Source organism: Pestalotiopsis fici (assembly GCF_000516985.1).
Source record: "Pestalotiopsis fici W106-1 unplaced genomic scaffold PFICI_Scf_6, whole genome shotgun sequence".
NCBI classification, from domain to species: domain Eukaryota; kingdom Fungi; phylum Ascomycota; class Sordariomycetes; order Amphisphaeriales; family Sporocadaceae; genus Pestalotiopsis; species Pestalotiopsis fici.
This window is the reverse complement of record NW_006917096.1, coordinates 2,512,628-2,533,866: the sequence shown is the minus strand read 5'-3', so window position 1 is coordinate 2,533,866 and position 21,239 is coordinate 2,512,628. Positions and strand designations below refer to the sequence as shown.

The 21,239-nt window shown below is 50.0% G+C and overlaps 10 protein-coding genes across 10 annotated transcripts; 5 read left to right on the top strand and 5 right to left on the bottom strand.

The window, feature by feature from the left end:
- Positions 1-239: 239 nt before the first annotated feature.
- PFICI_09229 (uncharacterized protein) lies at positions 240-2,210 on the top strand (the record flags this gene model as incomplete). The annotated part of the gene is made up of 7 exons (XM_007837810.1): positions 240-404; positions 469-493; positions 591-771; positions 835-999; positions 1,061-1,418; positions 1,489-1,725; positions 1,857-2,210. The coding sequence occupies 7 exons, from the start codon at positions 240-242 to the stop codon at positions 2,208-2,210; spliced, it is 1,485 nt and encodes a 494-aa protein (XP_007836001.1).
- A 367-nt stretch (positions 2,211-2,577) lies between these two features.
- On the bottom strand, positions 2,578-3,138 carry PFICI_09228 (uncharacterized protein; the record flags this gene model as incomplete). Its single annotated transcript, XM_007837809.1, has 1 exon — positions 2,578-3,138. One exon carries the CDS (start codon positions 3,136-3,138, stop codon positions 2,578-2,580), a length of 561 nt encoding a protein of 186 aa, XP_007836000.1.
- A 762-nt stretch (positions 3,139-3,900) lies between these two features.
- PFICI_09227 (uncharacterized protein) lies at positions 3,901-5,109 on the top strand (the record flags this gene model as incomplete). Its single annotated transcript, XM_007837808.1, has 1 exon — positions 3,901-5,109. One exon carries the CDS (start codon positions 3,901-3,903, stop codon positions 5,107-5,109), a length of 1,209 nt encoding a protein of 402 aa, XP_007835999.1.
- A 937-nt stretch (positions 5,110-6,046) lies between these two features.
- Positions 6,047-7,652, bottom strand: PFICI_09226 (uncharacterized protein; the record flags this gene model as incomplete). Its single annotated transcript, XM_007837807.1, has 3 exons — positions 6,047-7,024; positions 7,085-7,498; positions 7,563-7,652. 3 exons carry the CDS (start codon positions 7,650-7,652, stop codon positions 6,047-6,049), a joined length of 1,482 nt encoding a protein of 493 aa, XP_007835998.1.
- A 672-nt stretch (positions 7,653-8,324) lies between these two features.
- Positions 8,325-10,436, top strand: PFICI_09225 (uncharacterized protein; the record flags this gene model as incomplete). The annotated part of the gene is made up of 1 exon (XM_007837806.1): positions 8,325-10,436. One exon carries the CDS (start codon positions 8,325-8,327, stop codon positions 10,434-10,436), a length of 2,112 nt encoding a protein of 703 aa, XP_007835997.1.
- Positions 10,437-11,793: 1,357 nt separating this feature from the next.
- On the bottom strand, positions 11,794-12,933 carry PFICI_09224 (uncharacterized protein; the record flags this gene model as incomplete). Its single annotated transcript, XM_007837805.1, has 1 exon — positions 11,794-12,933. The coding sequence occupies one exon, from the start codon at positions 12,931-12,933 to the stop codon at positions 11,794-11,796; it is 1,140 nt and encodes a 379-aa protein (XP_007835996.1).
- Positions 12,934-15,633: 2,700 nt separating this feature from the next.
- PFICI_09223 (uncharacterized protein) lies at positions 15,634-16,950 on the top strand (the record flags this gene model as incomplete). Its single annotated transcript, XM_007837804.1, has 1 exon — positions 15,634-16,950. One exon carries the CDS (start codon positions 15,634-15,636, stop codon positions 16,948-16,950), a length of 1,317 nt encoding a protein of 438 aa, XP_007835995.1.
- Positions 16,951-17,114: 164 nt separating this feature from the next.
- Positions 17,115-18,307, bottom strand: PFICI_09222 (uncharacterized protein; the record flags this gene model as incomplete). Its single annotated transcript, XM_007837803.1, has 4 exons — positions 17,115-17,464; positions 17,525-17,617; positions 17,689-17,736; positions 17,794-18,307. The coding sequence occupies 4 exons, from the start codon at positions 18,305-18,307 to the stop codon at positions 17,115-17,117; spliced, it is 1,005 nt and encodes a 334-aa protein (XP_007835994.1).
- Positions 18,308-18,739: 432 nt separating this feature from the next.
- Positions 18,740-19,673, top strand: PFICI_09221 (uncharacterized protein; the record flags this gene model as incomplete). Its single annotated transcript, XM_007837802.1, has 2 exons — positions 18,740-19,445; positions 19,507-19,673. The coding sequence occupies 2 exons, from the start codon at positions 18,740-18,742 to the stop codon at positions 19,671-19,673; spliced, it is 873 nt and encodes a 290-aa protein (XP_007835993.1).
- A 97-nt stretch (positions 19,674-19,770) lies between these two features.
- PFICI_09220 (uncharacterized protein) lies at positions 19,771-20,727 on the bottom strand (the record flags this gene model as incomplete). The annotated part of the gene is made up of 1 exon (XM_007837801.1): positions 19,771-20,727. The coding sequence occupies one exon, from the start codon at positions 20,725-20,727 to the stop codon at positions 19,771-19,773; it is 957 nt and encodes a 318-aa protein (XP_007835992.1).
- Between the last annotated feature and the right edge of the window lie 512 nt (positions 20,728-21,239).

Below are 21,239 nucleotides of genomic sequence, written 5' to 3'. Positions count from 1 at the left end.
AGATAGCATGGCTGAAATGAGTGGCTTGATTGCCAGTCCATGGGGTCCGGGATGTTGATAGAATTTATCGACTACAGCGATAACGATCAGAAGGCCAAGAAAGTATCCAGCCCCTATATAATGTACTTGGTGTATGCTTTCTAAAATGCTGGTATCATCACGAAACGGAAACTATAGAAGCCCAGGATTAGCTGTTGTGAATTGCATAAATCCCATCACATCAAGCTTTGTCCGCAGTAATGCTGAATCCAGAAAAGAACAAGACCGCTCTTGGTCCTACCAGCGTTGATGATTCTCTCGGTGTATGCAGCAATGACCTCGTTGGGTCAGGCGAGATGAGTGAAGTCGACGAAGCGATGAAGAGGAGAGTTCTTCGAAAGACGGATTTCATCATTCTTCCAATGGTAAACAGAAAAGTAAATCCGGAGTACAATGTGTATCGAATGCTAATTCAGGCCTTTTTGACAGATGTGTTTTGTGTTTTTCTTCCAGTGTAAGTAGAATCGCCCAGAAAAACCGAGGGGAACAAGGCATACTCGATACATGAGAAAGCTCGTGGTTGAGTATTTGCTAACAGTTTCATTTCTCAGATTTGGATAAACAAAGTCTCGCCTACGCCTCAGTCTACAGGTTGGTCACAGACTTGAATCTGGCTGGGACGCAGTATTCCTGGACGTCTGCCATGTTCTACGTTGGACAACTCGTCTCTGAATTCCCAATCATATATCTCATGTCCAGGCTCCCTCTCTCGAGATTTGTTGGTATCACCATGTATGTGCATGCAAACCAATGAAAACCATGTACAATGGAGATGCTGATTTGCTGGAACCACAGTGTCATCTGGAGTATCGCTTGCATGTGCCTCGCTGCTCCCAAAACCTACGGGCAATTCCTCGTGGCGCGATTCTTTCTAGGTGTGACCGAAGGTGCAGTCAGCCCTGCATTCATCACCATCACGAGTATATGGTACAAAAAGAGTGAGCACCCACTCAGAATAGGGTAAGTAGGCATTAAGAACGATCAAAACAGTCGTCCGACGAGAAGCTTACCCTTGTCATAGTTGTTGGATCACTTGCAACGGCCTCGCCTCGACATTAGGTGCACTCCTCATGTACGGAATTGGCGAAAATAATCACATTGCTTTAGCAAAGTGGAGGGTCCTCTTTCTCATCTGTGGAGGCCTTACCACGGCACTTGGTGTTGTCTTTTATTTTCTCATGCCCGACAATCCGCAGACGGCTTGGTTTCTGACGCCAGACGAGAGAGTTGCGGCCGCTGCCCGACTGGCCGAGGAACATGACGGCGGAGACAAGACCGACTTCTCCATGGCGCAATTGCGGGAAGCAATGGTGGACTTTAACTCGTACTCTGCGTTCCTCTTCGGTGTCTTGGTCACGGCTCCTGCCCCTGTCTTGACGGTTAGTTTCTCTAGTCCGCCATCATATATGTCCGTTTAGCATTCCACTACTAACCCGCACGCCATACCAGTTCGCATCGCTCATGATCAAGCGGCTAGGATACACGTCGGCACAAACGCTTATATATAATTCACCAGCCGGAGCTGTCCAGATCCTCGCAATCTGGGCTGGCGTGATTGCCTGCAAATTGTTTCCCAGGAACCGCTGCCTCGTGGTTGTGGGCTTGATCATGGTACCGATCGCTGGCTGTATCATGCTTTTGACTCTGCCATTCCAAGGCTGGCCCATCATTGTTGGGTCCTGGTTGGTAAGTACAAGCACTTGGCTTTGCTTTTAATTTTTCTCTTGGATTATCTCCTATCTCTCAGAAACGATTTTGCAAGATTGCAAAGAAATGGCCGGACATTCTGTGACTAACAGGCATGGTTTGATAAATAGGGAGGTACTGGATCTAGTATCTTTACTATCACGATGAGCCTCAACGCATCAAACGTCAAGGGTAACACGAAGAAATCCATCGTGAACACGCTATATTTTGTAGGATATTGCGCCGGCGGCATCGCGTTTCCCCAGCTTTGGAGCTCAGTGGACGCGCCGAGGTATACAAATGGTCTCATCTGCTCTCTGACAGCCTGGGGCCTCTTTGTTATCCTCATGTTTGTTTACTGGACTGTTGCAGCGCGTCGGAACAAAAGCAGAGAGAAGATGTGCGAAAATCATCAGGTGAACAACTACGAGTTTGGTGCAGATGTCACGGATTTGGAGGACAAGACCTTTCGGTACAGCACATAAGACGCAGAATTACATGGTTAGAGGAGAGTGCCTGGTACAGCAGAGCAATCTAATCTAATACCTGCTCCCGCTAACACATGAAAGCTGCATTGAGGCAAGGTGTCATTCTCTATCCACAGAGCAATATTTCCAATGCAGGCTCCATGATGAGATTTCTATTCATTAAAATGTATTTGGCAGTGGGACAACAAGAATACTCCTCGAGCAACGCATGTATCTAGTCATAGTATATAGGGTTATAAAATAGTGATGTAATCAAACAAATTAGAAGCTGAAATGCTTAGAAATTCTCATGGAGGTATTACGCGTCACTGATCAGTACTTGTGTCCCAGGCCATATAACAATGATTCTGTATTCTACACGTACTCATACGATGCCAACCTCCGTTTGATTGAATTCTGTGAGCGAGGTGCCTTCTCTTTCGGTGGCTCGCTCGATAGCGGCAACTGTCAACTGTGCAAATAATATGGCAGTCGCATGATCTGCATTGTCATATGCTCCAGAAGCATTCATAATGTTGATTGTCCCAATCGTCTTTCCGTCTCTCTTGACTGGGATGTTAAGAATGCTCTCCCATCCGTTCGCCCACAAGTCTTCGTATTCGGCAAAATACGCCTTGATGTCCTCGCGATTCGATCCGATCAATATTCGACCCTCATCCAAGACCGTCCGGGACCAGTGGCTGCTAGTCACTTGTTTATATCCACCAGGCCGATGCACATCGGGCCTGGAGCTGTACAGTCGCAGGAGAAGGCGCGAGTCGCAATTGTAGGACAGGACGGTGCATGAAGTGTGGGAAAAGGTCTTGTCGAGGGTATCCGATAGTGCGAGCCAGAATGATTCAGTTGATTCATTATCCTGCATCAGGGCGGCGAGACGTTGAACCGATTTTAGAGTACAGCTGTTCTGTGAACTGGAGGTCGCCATAGTAAACACTAGGTATGAACAAGCAGAAAATCACGGCGATTGTATAGCTGTCCCGTTGTACGAGCTGCCCACCAGTGATGATAATGACAATCTGCTTCTTATTTGATGGGAAACAATACTAACGGACCTACTCAGGTATGCTTGATGCCCCGTCACAGGCAACTGCTACATTTGCTCCATGCATGGCAGATGGAGCGACACTGGACAGATTCGACTGGGGCGGGTGCAGGCGCCCGGGTATAGGGGCAGTCCGCATGTGCGACAGCCAAGCGACCGCTAAGAGTGTGTACCTCAAGCGGTATCCGAGAGTGATCGCCGAATGTTGTGATAACATGTTTCACAGAGTCTGCCCTGGCCACCTTCGGCCTTGCACCGATACGGGATCTTGACATTTCAAATGCATGTGCCACTATCGCATGGTGACTCAGGTCCAGGGAGTCAATGGACTTGGAAAATGCTCCATCGCAGCACCGGACCGGCGCACCGGATAGTGGGACCACGCGAGTGTATAGCGAGTATACTCCCCCACAGCAGGCAGTGCCACAGCCGCACCGTGCTAACAGATAGCACAAACTTGTTTTAGTTGGATCACGGAACCGAGCCCGATATACGGGCTTGGATTCCGGCTCCTTCTCATTTGTTCCGTGTGACGGCATCATCTACATTATCTATTCTGCATGATCAATCATTGTCTATGTTACTCTGCAATCTTCTCCTTCTTTTGTACAGGTTCGCATAGACTATCGCCCACCAGTATTCACCATGGATCTATACGAATCTCTGAGCAATACCTCCTCGCTCAACCCGATACGATGCATCGACATGCACACGACGGGTGAAGCCACTCGCATCATTCTAAGCGGCTTCCCACAGCTCCAGGGGACACTGTTAGAGCAAAAGAGGGAGTATGCTGAGAAACATGATCAGTACCGAAGACTGACCATGCTGGAACCCCGGGGTCATGATGGAATGTATGGCGCCTTGATCGTGCGCAACTCTGAACTCATCTCGTCCGGCGAAGCGCACATTGCCGTGCTCTACCTCCACAACGAAGGCTACTCGACCATGTGCGGCCATGCTGCCATTGCTCTGGGTCGTTTCCTCGTCGACACCCATGACCTCAATGTGTTCCCTCTAAGAAACACACTGGAATTCGACCCCAAGACACACACAACCACTGTGAACCTGCACACGCCTTGCGGCATCAATCGTCTCAGGGTTCCCACAACGCCCGACGGCACCAAGTCGGATCCCTCGAGACCCGTGTCGATCCTGTCTGTGCCATCTTTTGCGGGAGCGTTGGACCTGGTTGTGGAGATTCCGGAATATCTCCGGTGGCCAGAGCTGGGTCAACGAACTTCAGTAACCGTTGACGTGACCTATGGTGGTGCGTGGTTCTGCATGGTGAGCGCCACCGAGCTGGGATTTGCCGGAGGCCTGGCCGACCGAGACATGGCAACATTCGACAGAGTGACCCGCATCGTCAAGGCGCAGATTGCGGAAACGGAGAACCTGGTTGAGCAGATTGCTCTGCCTTTGGATATCCCGTGGTACTTATACGGAGTCATGGTGGTGGATAGGGTAAACACCGCCCAAGTTGATGGAGTCGCCGCCACGGAGAGCGGGCTCTGCTTCTTTGCCGACCAGCAGATTGATAGATCGCCTACTGGAGGTTGTGTAGCCGCGCGAATGGCTTTGGCTCATGCCAAGGGCGAAAGCCAGCTATTTGAGAGGCACGCTTTCAACTCGTTTGTGTCGGCGGCTAGCAATGGGCGTGGTGCATTCATCGGATCGAATGTAGAGGAGGTGGCAATTGCAAGTGGCCATGGTCTATCCACGAAGGGGGTCGTAGTGCGGATTGAGGGAGAGGCCTTTTATACAGGCGCGGTAACGTTCCTTAAAGAGCCAGAGGACCCTATAAGGGACGGATTCTTGGTCAAGGGGCTGGAAGATGCTTGGGGTCGGAAGTAGTGATTTACGAAACACACCGTTTGGTTCAAAAGGCTTATATCATGCATCAATCTGAGCAAGAGCTCCAAATCAATCGTAGCTGATAGTGATAGCATCACTGCCCACACCTAGGTATGATTGACCTTTGATCTCTTGAGAAAGTATGGCCACATTGAGGTATGGGTGTGTCAGGCCTGTCCAGCGCAGACCAGATTGTTGGCTCTGCAAAACGGTAATTATGTACTAGTTGCTTTTCTTCATTCAATCCTGATACACAATCTCTCAACTTCATGGGTACTGGACAAGTCTCGCCAAGAGCTATGAGAATTGGAATACTTGCTCACGGCTTACTTATCCAAAAGTGGAGTTGGCAGAGCTGGTCGTGCACTTCAAAGAGCTATAGGCCCTTGCTAACCCCCACCCTCCCCAGCATCAACTAAACTTTGAGTATAACCGACCAGCTTGAGCGATCAATAAGGTACCAGAGCCATAAACAGTCTATCCGGGCGACACTAAATCATCTGTATTCTTGGGTAATTGCGCATTAAGTCTATCTATTATCAGTGCAGAGAAGCCAATGTTATTATCAAGTGCTGCAACATACTGGTATTGTGTTGGTATTTGGTCTGGTGGCTACTTGCCCTGACCCCACCTTTGCTGCCGCCGCAACGCAGAACCACACTTATAAGGCCAATCGAACACTAAGTCCTGTTGCTTTACTAACTCGGCCGAATCTACTTGACCTATGGCAACATCTTCATGTTCATCAATATAACTCATTTCGTAAGTGATCATCAACGACAATGTTATATTCAGATTCGAGTGGGAATCCATTAGTTCTTAATGTTGATATCTGCTCGCTCCCTGTTTTGCAACTGTAGTAGATCTAATTTCGTCCGAGTACTACGCGCTTGCTGAAGAGATTTGCAGATCTAATGAGGCCATTAACGCCGTCGCTCTAGGGACCTGATACCACCGTCTCAGTATATTGAAGGCCTTCTTTCTCAGCTTTGACGTGCTCGACAACCGTTGCACGCTTCTCTCTGTCGAACAAGTTGTCGACTTCCTCAAGAGCAAGGCCTCGTGTTTCCACCCAAGTTACCAAGACAAAGACCACCAATACCACATCAAAGCACGCGTTGACCATGTAAAATTGCCACCCGATGGCCTCCAGACCAAAGGGTACAGCCATTGCCGCCAAGATACCGCAGCACTTTGTAGTAAAAGTGTAGATACCCATACCTACGCCTCTAATGTCAAAAGAGAGGACTTCGGGGGGATACAAGACAGTCAGCGGTGTGATTCCCCAACCATAGACGGCATTGTACAAGAAAATAAGGGCAATGGTGCCATAAATTCCACCAGTGTCAGTCGATTCGCCATACAGTTTGGTCAGTCCACCAAACAGGAACAAGCAAGCGCTCTGCAAGGCCAGACTGATGGCGCACAACCATCTTCGGCCTAGCCAGTCGGCGTACCAGGATGAAATGATAGAAACAACTAGTGTCCAGGAGGCCAGGATGATATTGATCTGGAGTTGCGAACTTGCACTCTCAATGCCCGCGCCCGTAAGCATGTCGCCAAAGTAGAACTGGATGATGTTGGTTCCTGGGAGCATGACAATGATGGAAAATGTGGATGTCAGCATCAGACGCTTCCGGTTGGACTTCTTGGACAGCGCTTGGAACAGGGACAAGTTGCGGTCCTTCTCAAGGGCAATGGTATCGGCAATCTCCCGGTATTGGACCTGCGATTCGTCGGTATCACCGCCATTGACAATGTTGAGAATTTCCAGAGCCTCGTCGTGGCGATCGCGGCTAATGAGCCAGCGGGGAGATTCGGGGACGAATTGCAATATCAAAAAGCAGGCGAGACTTGGTACAACTTGGAGAAGACTGGGAATGCGCCAGGCATACGTAGAGTCAATGTTTTGGGTCTATATTTCGATATGGTCAGCGTGTTGCTCTATTCTTTCAGATGGTTTAGTTGAACTCACCCCGTAGCAGACACCAGCGGCGATCAAGGTGCCGACACCCCAGCAAGCGTAGTACATGCCAAGAGCCAGGCCTCGGTACTTGACGGGAGCAGTCTCGGCAACCAGGGTCGGGGCGGCTGTTTGAGCCAGCCCCATGCCTCCGCCGACGATGCATCGGCCAGCAATGAACATGCCAATGTTTTTCGAGAATCCTTGGATCAGACCCCCAATGAGGGTAAAGAGAGCCGACCAATACACGCATTCTCGCCGGCCTCGCCAGTCGACCAAGAGGCCGGCAAAGGGTGCAACAGCGGCACCACCGATGTAGGAGATGGCCGTGTTCAGGGACGTCGTGGCGGTAGTCAGGGTGAAGTAGCTCTTGTAGGTGGGCATGACATTGAGACTGCCCATAAGCGAACTGTCATAGCCGACGAGCTAGATGGCACCGAGACGCAATTGATCAGCAAAGGCTTCTCTGCCCAGAGAAGTCAAAACATACCACGGAATCGATTACTGAGACCAGTACCAAGCATACGATGAGCCATCTCTGGTCACGCGGTATAAGTCGCGATAGTTTCCGGGGCGCCATTTTCACTTCCCGGGTGATTCGAAAAATTGGTTACACACAGTTAAGTTTCCCTTTCAAGGAATGAGAGGTAGTTGGGGTTGGCATCTGCCAAAAGGCAACCAGCAGTGTGGATACTTATACCCGGTTGCCATGCTGAGTGCTTGTGCGACTCTTATCTCAAGAGGGTGGAGTCTTGAGCCGCTCGATGATAATCCAAAGTGAATGTTATCGGTGTAGAGATTACTGCCCAGTAGGGGTCAGGGCGCGGATTTGAACTATATTTGTAGGGAATCACTGGATATTCCCTTCCCCACGAATCCCCAACTTGGTGTTACTGGGGAGGATGATATCAAATCTATCCCCCACCATTAGATAAGCTGCCGCTTTCCCCGCCACTGAAACCAGCTGTAGGTGTTTTGGTAGGGATTAGCATATCTCGCCAAGATGGGCACGGAATCTTTGTCCGTCGGGATGCAGATTCACCACTGTACGACATTCCCCGCGCTCGAAAATCACCATGGATCCATCCAACCACCAACTCTACAATTCAATCACGTGGGGGAGGGGAAGTTTGTGTTACAAGTTCATCGTGATATATAGTAGGTACGTCAGATCCCAAATAACCAGCGATCGATTAATAGAACATAGCAATCACCCGTCAAACATGATTTCGGATTGAAACAGACCCTCAATATGTCGTCGCTTCCTCAAGACTATCTAGAACGCGTCTATGCCGGCGTTCTTGGCAAGCTCATTGGCGTATACCTGGGCCGGCCGTTTGAAAATTGGACATACCAAGAAATTCAAGCCAAACTGGGAGACATTGACTATTATGTGCACGACAAACTGAACGTGCCTCTGGTCGTCATCGATGACGATGTATCGGGCACCTTTGCGTTTGTCCGAGCATTGGAAGAGCACGGCGTGCGCGCAGAGCTCTCATCGGAAGAGGTTGGCAAGACCTGGTTAAATCAGGTCATCGAAGGTCGAAGCATCTTCTGGTGGGGTGGAAATGGCATCTCGACTGAGCATACTGCGTTTCTCAATCTAAAGCACGGAATTCGTGCCCCTGAGAGCGGTGCCGCCAGCACCAATGGGCGCACCATAGCGGAGCAGATTGGCGCCCAAATCTTCATTGACGGTTGGGCCATGGTGGCGCCGGGAAATCCAGATTTGGCATCACGGCTTGCGGAGGCGGCGGCTCGCGTGAGCCATGACGGCGAGGCGGTATACGCAGCCAAGCTGTGGGCAGCCATGGAGGCTGAAGCCTTTGTATCCAAGGACGTCGAACATCTCCTCGATGTCGGTCTGAAAAGTATACCTGACAACTCTCTCATTGCACGCATGATCGCCGACGTTCGGAAATGGGTGCAACAGGACGGAGACTGGAGACAGGCACGCCAACGGATCGAAGAAGGTTACGGCTATGACAAGTATTTGGGCATTTGCCATGTCATTCCTAACCACGCCATCATGATCATGGCTCTGCTCTATGGGGGTCACGACTTTCACAAAGCCATGCACATCATCAACACTTGTGGTTGGGATACGGACTGCAATTCTGGTAACATGGGGTGTCTGGTCGCTCTGATGCATGGCTTGGCTGCTTTTCAGGGCGGTCCGGACTGGCTTGGTCCCCTCGCCGATCGAGCCATCATCTCCAGCGCCGATGGTGGTTATTCCATCAATAATGCCGCTCGTATCAGCTACGATCTCGCCAATATCGGCCACCAACTAGCCGGACAACCGCAAATCCAACCGCCAAAGGCCGGCGCTCAGTTCCACTTCTCCCTTCCCGGTAGTGTCCAGGGTTTCCAAGGCACAGCACACCCGAATCTACTCCGCATCAACCAGACCCGAGACCCTGGAGTGGAGAGCCTTGGTATCTACCTAGAGGGCTTGACCGACACTAGCGACCCTGTAGAAGTCACAACTGCAACATTTACGCCACTCGACATATTGAAAGTAAATCGCCATTACGACATGATGGCTTCGCCTCTGATTTATCCCGGCCAGACAGTCAAAGCTGAGTTGCTTGCAGCTGATAGAAACACGGCAGCCTCAAGAGTTTGCCTGAGACTCAAGGCGTACAACGAAAATGATGAATTGACGGTTGTCGACAGTATTCCCGTGACTCTGGAGCCTGGGCAGCGAGCTAAGCTCGAGTGGACCATCCCTGATACTCTGCAAAATTGTCCAATTCAGCAAATCGGTCTGGCGATCCGCTCCAATGCAGCTTCTCCCGCTTTGACTGGTGCCGTGTTTCTTGACAGCCTAGGATGGAGCGGCACGCCTCACATGTGTTTGAAGCGGCCAACAAACAAGTCCCAAAGCTTATGGCGTAGGGCCTGGGTGAGTTCCATCCACAAGATGCACACGACCATGGGGCCGTCATTATTCCTCGCCCAAGACCGGGGGCAAGGCATCTTGAGCCAAGGAACGCGGGACTGGACCAACTACAAGGTCGTCGTGTCAAATTTTGTTGTCAATCATGGTGGACCGATGGGCGTGGCGGCTCGAGTTCAGGGCCTCAATCGATATTATGCACTCATGCTCACCAAAGATAAACGGGCTGTTTTGATCAAGGCCGCAGATGACAAGAGGTTGGAGCTCGCAAGCAAGCCGTTTGATTGGAAGCCCGATGTAAAGTATGATGTTAATCTGACCGTCCAAGGTAGCAAGATTCAGGCGCAGGTTGGAGGGGTGGATTTGTTGGCAGTGGACGAGGACTATACGGGTGGAGCGATTGGATTGGTTGTCACGGATGGCTCACTTTCTGCTGACAGTATTACTATTACTCCGTAAGATTTTAAATGTCATGAGTCATCCTGTAATTCTCGTATGCGTCGCGTTCAGTGTGTCTATAATACTCGTGATCCATAGGGTGGCAGCTCCACGCCTGGTACATACAGCCCTTGATTGGGGCTGGATATAATTGTGGAAACAGCTGCGCTATCAGATTGAAATATTTGCCGTCATTTCTTCGAAAATCCCCAAATCAGCGTCCAGGTGGCAAGGCCGCAGACTATCAGCAAAAGCGGCAACCCTAGTCTAAGCCCAGTACACAACCCTACTCTCAGCACCATGCTTTCATTGTCGCTTTTACTATCGTTCGCCTGGAATGCAGAACTTGTTGATGTACTTTCCGGTGCGCTCTTAGGGGCAGCCAAAGGTGCACCAAGAAGGATTAACCAAAACTCACCCCATTCTTCACAAAAGCTCCGGCGTGATCATCGAAACAATTAGGGCCTTGGTAATCGCAATGAAGGCTCACAATCGGGCATCGATTTAGTTTAGGGTAGTGGTCCCATGTGGTCTCGTCTACTAGTTTAATTATTGAGGAATATACGAGTGTTTAGACGCGGGTCATTACATTCAACTGCATTAAACCACAGCCTAGTAGTTGCATAGATCAGTCGCCACCAACAACCACGAATATAAACCTCCGCTGTTTGCTCATCTGTGAGACAGATAAGCACCCGAACTAAACTAGCACCACCTCTGTGGCTTGAACAGTCAATTAGGAGGTCCGACAGGTCATTGGTGTAAGCAATGAGACTAGCATGTCGAGACAAATTGATTTAAACAGCGTAAAGTGCACCTGGGTAAGTCGCCTCCTTAAAATCCAGGTAGGCCGAAAGGAAATATTGCAGAATAGATATTTTGACTTGCAAATGTAATTGATAAAATAATTTCTCTCTTAAATGGTTGTATAGAAATATCGTCCTGATAGCATTGTGAAAATATTTGGTAGGTATGGGTAATAGTTGTTGTATTAGTTGAGTTGCAGACATCTAACGGAGGTCGGATGGTCAAAGATATATACATGCGGAAGCGCTCCACTTATTCCTACATTTTGACAAATATTATCAAGATTCAAAGCAATTTGCGGCTCTGGTTTCTGGATATAATGGCACTAGCCTAGCTATCTTCGATAAGAGTACTTTTATTTCAAATTAAACATGCACTTTATTAATTTTCTGCATAAAGGGAGTTGAGCCATATCACGGTCGTGCCTCCACAATCAAGACTTGAATTTCACAACGTTTGGTTTTCTCTTATGTAGACACACGTTGTTATGCAAAAGTAATTGATAAATATTGTCCACCTATCAGAATTGCTATAGACTACTCTTATAACATCAAATATTTACAGAAAAGACTTAAGCCTTGACAAGAGTGAGGCCGTAGGACGAGAGGATCTCGTTGACGGGCTGGAAGTAGGTGGTACCGCCGCTGGAGCAGTCACCAGAGCCACCGGAAGTGACACCCTGGGCCTGAGCACCAGAGTAGAAGGAACCGCCAGAGTCACCGGGCTCAGCGCAGACGCTAGTACGGGTAAGGCCAGTGACACGTCCCTCGGAGTAGGTAACGGTGGCGCCGAGAGCGCCGACGGTACCGCAGTGGACACCGGTGGTGGAGCCGGAGCGGCAGATGCTGGCACCGACGGCGGAGGCGGTGCTGCCGGAAACGGGCAAGCTGCCGGATCCGTAGCCGTCAATGTAACCGCGGAGAGTGGTGCCGCTGACGGTCTTGACGTAGCTCATGTCGGCGCTGCCGGGGAAGACGGATCCCGAGAAGGTTCCGAGCGCGGCACCGGCGCTGGTGGTGGCAGAGTCACCGGAGGAACCGCAGTGACCAGCGGAAACGAATCCAGTGGTGACCGAGAAACCGATGGAGCATCGGGCAGCGCGGTTGATGTAGTAGGCATCGCCTCCCAGGACGGTGGCCAAGGTAGTGGGCATCTCATTGACAGTCACGACCTCGAACTCAGATGCGGCAAGGCCGACCTCGGTGGCGAGAGACTCGGCGTGGGAGATGCTGGCGGGGAGTGCCTCAAGGATGAGCTTGTTGGAGGCAACATCGACGTAGTAGGCAGCGATGCCCAAGTCAGCCGAGTCGGTGGCGAAGGTCTGGGCCTGCGAGATGTCCATGTTGTCAAGTGCCGACTTGGCCTCCTCAAGCTTGGTGAGGCTGGTGGCAACGATGGCCGGAGTGGCACCAGCGTTGGTGACCTCGGCGGCCAGGGATGCGTCAGTGATACCGACGTTGATCGTGGTTCCGTCCTCGGCAACCCAGGCGCCGGCGAACGAGTCACCAGCCAGGGTGCGGACCTGCTGGATGACCTCGGTGGCGGCGATCTCGCGGGCGACACGAGCAGTGGCCTGGTCGGCGTCCAGTCCCAAGTCGCGCTTCATGGCAGCCAGGATCTTCGGGTGAAGGCTGGACGAGGCCTGCGAGGGAGCGCCATAGGCGACGGGCAGGACGGCTGCCAAAAAGGCGAGGAACTGAGAGAGCTGCATGTCTAGCGGTCTGAGACAATAACGTGAGAGAAAGAGGCGTTGATGTTGAGGAAGCTAGATGCGAAGCAAGATGAGGCTGCGATGCTGCTACAAACTCCCAGACTGGATGACGGCGAACATGCTCATATATACTCATTCAAGATCCAGCATCGTGAATCGCATCATGCTCGTTTTGCCTCTATCCAAAATAGAGCTCTATACAATACTGTAACCCAGAAATGAGCCAATAGGACCCGTTACCTTATCTGGCCACGGATTTTTAAGCTTAACTGGCCGTCGCCAAATACCTCCTTCCCAATCCGGCCTGATCCACCTCGCAACTATCGTGACTTGTATCATACTTCTATAGATGTCCTCATTGCCCAGAACAGAGTCCTTTATCAGATGAGCCGTTGCCAAGAGCCTCCTTCTTAATTCGCCCCAGTCCTCGCCCTCAAGGTGACCCTACGATTCAACTATTTTCAAACTTGGCAAAGGGACGGTATCATCCCGGGCAGTGTTGTCTCTAGTCGGCAGATGGAACACCCAACGCCGTCGTCCCATGAGATGCATGTCTCCATTCGCTTATGCTCGCCGGTAAATTTGTTAACCAAGAGGTTTAACGAGAAACCTGCGACGTTCGCAGAGCGTGGGGGGGCCTTTTCTGGCACGATGACAGATTGAACGATATGCAACTGACATAATCTCACGTGCATTTTTGCCATCGGTGGCATATATTTGTGGCTTTGCACAAAACCTCGCAGTCCTCCGGTTCCCGGCAATAATTCTATGTGATCCGAGTTCTAGGCCTTTATGCCTTAACAGATTCCAATGTGAGTTAAGCTGCCAAGGTGTTCACTGTACACTACCAGCCTTGGCTTGTACATGGCTTGAAATGGAATATGAGTAGTGTTGCCAAGAAGTTCACTCTACCACTATAGGCCTTGGCTGCTACCTTGGTTGGAATGCAATGAGTTAAGGTTAATTTGCCGAGCCGCTCGCTCCACATTATAAGGCTTGGCTGCTACGGTAACTTGGGATGCAATACGAGTTTATGGTGAGGCTGCCAAGAGCTTCACTCTACACTAGAAGGCTTGGCTGCTACATGGCCCAAAATGGAAGGTCATAACCCGCGAATTAACATCTAGTGTGTGAGACTTTTGGAGATTCACTGATACCAGAGCTGCAACCAAGGCAAAACGCATGTATGTCGTGGTCAACCTCGCGAAATAGACGAACAAACTAGCATGACTATACTCCCGGGTTCTTAGATAAGCCCGAGTATACGTGCTGGATGGTCTCATCCGAATAGAATGCGCTAGCCAAGAATAACTGTACTATACAGAGATAATTCAGCGTGGTTCTGAGCTGATTCAAAAGTGTAGTTGTCAAAAGCGTATTGAATATTGTCCCTGTGGATCAGGAGAGTGCTTCGCTTAATCACCAAGGGGGTGCTTTTTAAAGTAGATGTAGGGCACCCGTCCTAAATATATCCATTCATTCTCATGCCGATAGTAGAATGCATTGCTCGGGACCTTATGATGATTCATGATCCCAATAATCCATGTCCCCACCAAAAGGGTTGGGGTATGGGATTCGCCACTTAATTCGCAATTGGCTTCATGATATATTTGTGGAAGAACTTGGTACGCGCTCGGATACAGATTGCCGTCAACAAGGGGGGATTTGGTATCGCAGTCACTGGAGATGGAGAGAACATGGCAAGACCTTCAGTCTCAACGGAACGGCCGGCAACGGCCGACATGGCAGCTCATTGCCAAGACTGTGATGCTATCAACATGTATTGACAGCTGCCCGTTGTAGCTGGCTCTGGCCATCAGGGTGTACTGGTTCTATTGTGTCAGCATGTTGGTAAGCAATTGCTCTTCGACACTTCCAAGACGCCGTCCGATGTGGGGCAGCGCCACTTGAATTTAAGCTTAAAGCGCAAAGATAAGCGAGTTCCGGGTGTCTACGGTAGCGACCTAGTAGTAGCCTGCAAACAACGGTACGTGCATAGCCGATTTCTAAGCCGGTTCCGCGGAACCAACTACGGAGTAGTTGTGCATTTACAAGGCCGGGACGGAGCTCCGTTGCTCGGCTGGCGCTTGTCATGACAGCATTCACTCTTTCCCGATTCCGTGGCTCTCTACCATTCATAGGACCCCACGCTGCGGCTTTACCGGACTGAATACGCGTTGTCCTTGCTTCGAGTGATGGAGCCGAAAACAATTCGCAAGGTAGCACACCCCACTGACAAAACCACTGTTTCCTTGGGCTCACACCACTGCCATACAGTCATGCGATCTCTGTTATCGCAAAAGAATCAAGTGCAATGGAGATCGTCCGCGATGCTCCAATTGCGTGATATACAAGAGCGACTGCACTCACGATGCTGCTAGTCGACCGAAGAATAAAACTAGGAAGGGTCACCGTCGAGACCAACAAGCGCAAAAGCGACGACCACACACTCGAGGCACGAATGAAATCAGCGTTGCCAATGGAAACCAAATTCAATCTGACATCTTTCTCGGGGAGAGCAGCACGGGGAGCATCGCAGCATCAGATCCGTCGTTTCTCCTAAACGACAGCCCCTTCGTGTCTACCAGCCCCAGATCAGTGCACGGTTCGTTCAACGCATCATCGATTCCGACCACCGTCTCTCTTTCGGAAGAGACAGTGCGCTCCATTGCCAATGTCTATCTATCCACATTAAACAACATGCTGCCACTCTTCCACCCTCGCCGCCTCCTGCAAATAATCAATAGCTGGTATCGTCAACCATCCGAACGAACTGCCTCTTCATGGGCGTGTATCAATCTCATCATTGCCTTGACTCAGTGCCACAGCTTTGGATATCTCGATCCAGTGCTACAAATACCCAGTGTCGGTCAATGCATCGAGAATGCACAGTCCGTCTTGACAGATATCCTCAAGGGGAATAACCTGGAGCTCGAACATGTACAAATCCTACTCGGTCTAGGTATGATCTTTCTTGGCAGACCAGAACCCGCTGCACCAATGGTCTTTGTCTCGGCTGCAATGAGGTTCGCCCAGGCTATGGGCATACACCGGAGGGACTACTATGATGGCATGGCCATTGCCCCTGAAGAAGCGACGCAACGAAGACGTGTCTTTTGGATCGCGTACATTCTAGACAGGGACGTTGCGTTGCGATTAAGACACGCACCGATCCTCCACGACGATGATATGGATATGGATCTACCACCAGAGACGATGCCACAGTCTGATGAGGACAAAACTGACCAAGCTGGCTTCATCAGCGTTAGTGATGATGGCGAGGGCCATGCATTGACGAGTTTCAACTTTTTCCGCGCACGGATCGAACTTGCACAAATTGAATCCCGAGTGTACGACTGTGTGTCCTCTGTGCGAGCAAGCCGCAGGGATCCCGGCGAGACGGCACAGTTGGCAGAGAGTATACGACTCTCCATCAGACAATGGAAAGCAAGGATACCGGGCCAGTTGATCAATCCAACCCCAATGTTGCCGCAGGCCGATGTGATGCACGCGACTTACCTACCACGCTTTCTTTGCACTCTTTCTGCCATAGTAGTGGCATGTCTCGGCCAGCTCTGTCGGGTCAATTCCATGGACTTTAGCTGGATCGATAAAGTCCTCACCTACGCTCACAGTAGTGACGCAGGGGCGGTGGGACATATACCTACCCCTCCATCCCAGCCTCCAGGTTGGAATGCACTGGTGAGAGAGTCCAGGGCATTCATGAAATTGTTTGGTAGTATCCCGCTTAAACATCCGATATTCATAGTCACGCAGCTAGGTGCCTTTGCATCTTCATTGCTTTGCCTATCTGTCGACTTATTTCTGAATTTTGACGATGGTCATTGTGTAGGTGATCAAATATTGAAGGCGGATGCCGCGTGTTTTCTGCGAGAATTGCCAGAGGAGAACAGTTGCTATGTTGTGGAAAAGGTCTTGGAGGCAAGCAGAGTCCTGGAAGTGTACTCTGAGTCTGAGTGGCAGCTGAGGCTCATGACGGCTGGACTGGCAGCATAAAAAGATAAGGAAAAAGGATTTAATGTATATAGAAATCGAACAATACGAATTGTACACCCTTATCTACCATTCTGGCAGTTTGCAATACATGAAAGCAAACTTTTGATACATTGCTGATCAAGACGATGAGACTGAGTATTCGAGCTTGGCGCCCTCCCATCCCTTTACTCGGGCCCTTTCCATCCACTGCGCAGAAGAAAATCCTCAAACGTACTAGCTCTAACGCCAAGAACCTCATACGAATCATCATCCTGCGGGTCCATGGCTCCAAAGCAGACCTTGTCCGTAGGCGTAACAGCGGCCCATTCCATCATCTGCTTTGCATCTTCCCTGAAGGCAGGCCCAACAAAAGGCGCCGTCATGTCCGCGAACTCGTCGGCTGTATTAGGAACGTGGACCGCGGGCTGACCAGTGACGCGGGTAAAAGTGGAAGCCATCTCATCAGCTGTGATGCGGGGGGAGAGGACGAGAAAGTTTCTGTCCTTGGTTCTGGGAACGCCAAGTTCAAAGACCTCTGATTGGGACATGAGTTTATACTCTGTAAATGGATTTGCATAGTATAAATGAGACCTACTGGCGGCAAAGATGCCCATGTCGTAGGTTGGGTCAGTCCATTGAGTGACTTGGCCTCCAGGAATCGGAGCAACGAAACACACCACACCATCCTCTGGAACAACGTGTCAGTCATATTTGCAAATATACATCCGCATCAACAAGCATGAAATTCAGCGGTCTTACCTCTTCGCTGGCTGTATTGCGGCCATGCTAGATTTGTGTAAAAATAACCTAAGTGGCTTTCGTCAGGTAAACTGTGAGATTATTCATGAAGAGCGTATTTCTCACCAGGTATGAGGCCAGTGTAGCCATCAAGCTCCTTTCTGGCAAGCTGCTCAATGGCATGCTTGTTGTTCATATGATGAATGCCTGGGTAACGGCCTCCTGTAGTCTTGACCATGTCGGGCAGAGTACTAAACACAAAGTGCTTGACGCCACATTCCTTGGCAGCATCCACCATGTTGCGACCAGCATCAATCTCATGCATCATCTCTTCCTCTTTCTCAAGCACCTTGAAAGGGTATACCTCGCTGGTCACGGCAAAGACACCATACGCCCCAGTAAAGGCCGATATGAGTGAAGCTCTGTCATATACATGACCAGAGACAAGGACAAGGCGGTCATCTGGGGTTTGATTGGCTGACAGAAAGGCCTGTGATTTGGCGGAAGAAGGATCGCGAGTAAGTGCGCGAACGCGCCATGATGCGGTTGTGGAGGTGAGGAGGGAACGGACGACACCACTGCCCTGATTGCCAGTAGCGCCCACTACCACAATTGTTCTTGACTGCTCAAGATGGGACATCATGTAGGAGTCTTATTATGGGTTTCATAAAAAGAGTATGATGAGTCGTTGATAGGAAGTGACAGGAGAACAAATTGATCATGATTTTGTAGACGGTATGTGGTTATATAGATTAGTAAACCATTCCAGTAGGATATTTTTCAATTTTCTGGTCTATTTTCAAATACATACAGTGCTGAAATTCCAGCAAGATTGTAGCATTGATGCAATGACTGAGAAATCCAAGTTCCGCGGAAGCATATACGATTAGTCAGGTGTAAACTCAAACGGGGACTAATTACACCGAAATTCTTGGATTCTTCAATCGTTAGAACCGTAGCAAAGGGATCATCCCCTGGCAAAGCGGGTATATAAACGCGTGTTTCCCGACTCATCTGGCGATTATTAATGGATCTATCCTCATCAAAAAAGTATCGTGATTTGAAACTCATCATGGCGCCGCCTGCCCTCCCCAACTTCGATTCGTTCACCGAATCCTGGCATAGCGAACCATATCCCTTCATCTCGCCAAAGAGACAGGAACTTTCAGCAGCAGGAAGAAACGTTGTCATCACAGGCGGAGGCACAGGAATTGGCAAGGCCATCGGTATTGCCTTTGCTCAAGCTGGCGCGCAGTCTGTAGCCATTATAGGCCGCAGACTCGACCGTCTCGAAATTGCAGCACGAGAAATCCAGGCTGCTGGTCATTCCACCCGTGTCTTGTTCGAAACGGGAGACGTGGAAAAACGCGAATCGATTGAGGCAGCGTTGGATAGCATCGTGGCCAAAGTCGGCAAGATTGACATTTTTGCCGCCAACGCTGGCATGCTGCCGACAGAGGGCCCGGTGTCCAACTATGATGAAGCAGAACTTCGACGATGCATCAAAACAAATATCTTGGGCGCTTTCAATTCAGTTCAAGCATTTATGCATTGCGCAGCCCCCGGGGCCAAGCTTTTCAATATAGGGAGCGGCATCGGGCATTTGGCACCTATGCCGGAGATTCCTGGTGTCTTTAGCTACGCGGCGTCAAAAGCGGCAGCCTTGAAGATATTTGAGTACTTCGCTTTTGAGAATCCGGGCTTTCACACTGTGAGCATCCAACCAGGAATTATTGCTACTGAAATCAACCCAAATATCACAGAAGGGGCCGATCAAGGTAATGTCAAAAACAGCTTCATGCGATTGGCTGTCACTGTGCTAACCGCTGCTATTTATAGTGGAACTGCCGGCTCACTTCTTGGTATGGCTTGCATCAAAAGAAGCCGAGTTCCTGAAGGACAAGTTTGTTTGGGCAAATTGGGATGCACAAGAGCTTTTGGCCCGGGCGGATGAAATTCAATCTTCAATGCTCTTGAGAGTGTCTTTGAACGGCATTGGCATGTAGTATTTAGATGTGATTATGTATCAGATGAACATGCTTATGAACCTTGAATAAGTGCTCATCTGCATTAGGCGCCAATTCCGCTAGAAGCGGTTATAGCTTAAGCCAGCACGGGTGGGCCGGCGAGATCTCCACGGAACCTATCGTTCAGCAGTGCTTGTTTAGCCCTCTCATCGTCGAATGGGATCGCACTGGCTCGGTCATAGATCAACGTTGCCCGAGTAAACATTACAAAGCTTTCATCCAGGTTGATTCCCAACTCGTCATTTTGCGAAATTAGGCCCAATTGCGCTATTCTAAACGAGCTGACAGCCAGATTATCGTCGCAGAGCCAAAACTTGAGAACTGCACTCAGAGTGGGGTTGTCCATGCCCCCATAATAGAGGCGCGCATCGAGGCCAGGCACTGAAGTATGAATGCTGGCGTTGTATATGGATCCATACGGGAGGCTGGCGAGCAAAGTCTGCATGATAGCGGCAGCGAATGTGGCATTGTCGAATGAGAATTGATTTGCATTTTCTGCATTGGCAAAAACGAAATAAAAGGCATTGAAGAGCTCCGACGATTCCGTGATCACACAAGAACTATTGACGGCCTGGAAATCTTCATAGGCATACATGCTGATGGAAGCTGAGAAATCGCTAAATGCATTTCCGTCCGGTCCAATGACATCTTGGGTGTAGTTGTTCGGTGGGGGCGTGAAGAATGCTTCTTGCGAGCGGCTGTACAGTTCCGTCACGTCGCTGTGACCAAAGTAACTGACTTGAGGGGTGTTAATGCCTTGTGCAGTGGTGTTGATGCCATAGGCCGAGTCAAAAGCATGGTCTTGGACGTAGGCAATGGGCTGGTCAATGCTGTCTGGGGCGTTCCAAGCTTTACGGCCATGCACTATTGTATGGTGATAGAGGTACTCTGCAGTGGTGAGCCCTGTACGACGACGGTTTGCGACAATCTGCTTGGGAAAGCTATTAGGCCATGTGGAGTTGTCGCTAGAAGTTGCTTGTGCGATGACGGGCGAAGAAGCCAGGGAGAAAAGGCAAAGAGTATGTAACTGCATCTTTGCAACAACGGACACTTTTGTTTGACCAGCTACAGAATGCACAAAAGAGGTTACATTCCAATATATACCTACACAGCACGCCCTGAGGCCGGAATCATGTGGGGGTGGGGGAACGGCCGACAAGGGGCATCCGTTTACAGATTTCGGCCGTCTATGAGGTGCTTCCAATTGGAACTCGAGGCCGAGATGCCATTAAGAAATAGTCAATCCTTGAATAGATTCACCCATGTCTAGCGTAATGTCAATTGTCCTTCCCGCATATTCCGTACCAGCACGGCAATTGCCCGTTGACTAAGCGGCGATCGACTTTACCTTCCGGATCTCGGCATAAGTCCTATCCAGGTTACCTAGTGTGCTCATCAGGAAATCGTCACGGCGCCTTCATTATGGAGCACTCACGAAGAATTTCGTACTACTATCCACAAACAGTGATACGACGTCTTGTGCAATGGGCGTGGCTGTACTTTATTTAGCCTCGTAATACAATTTGCATGCGCTGATGCCACTTT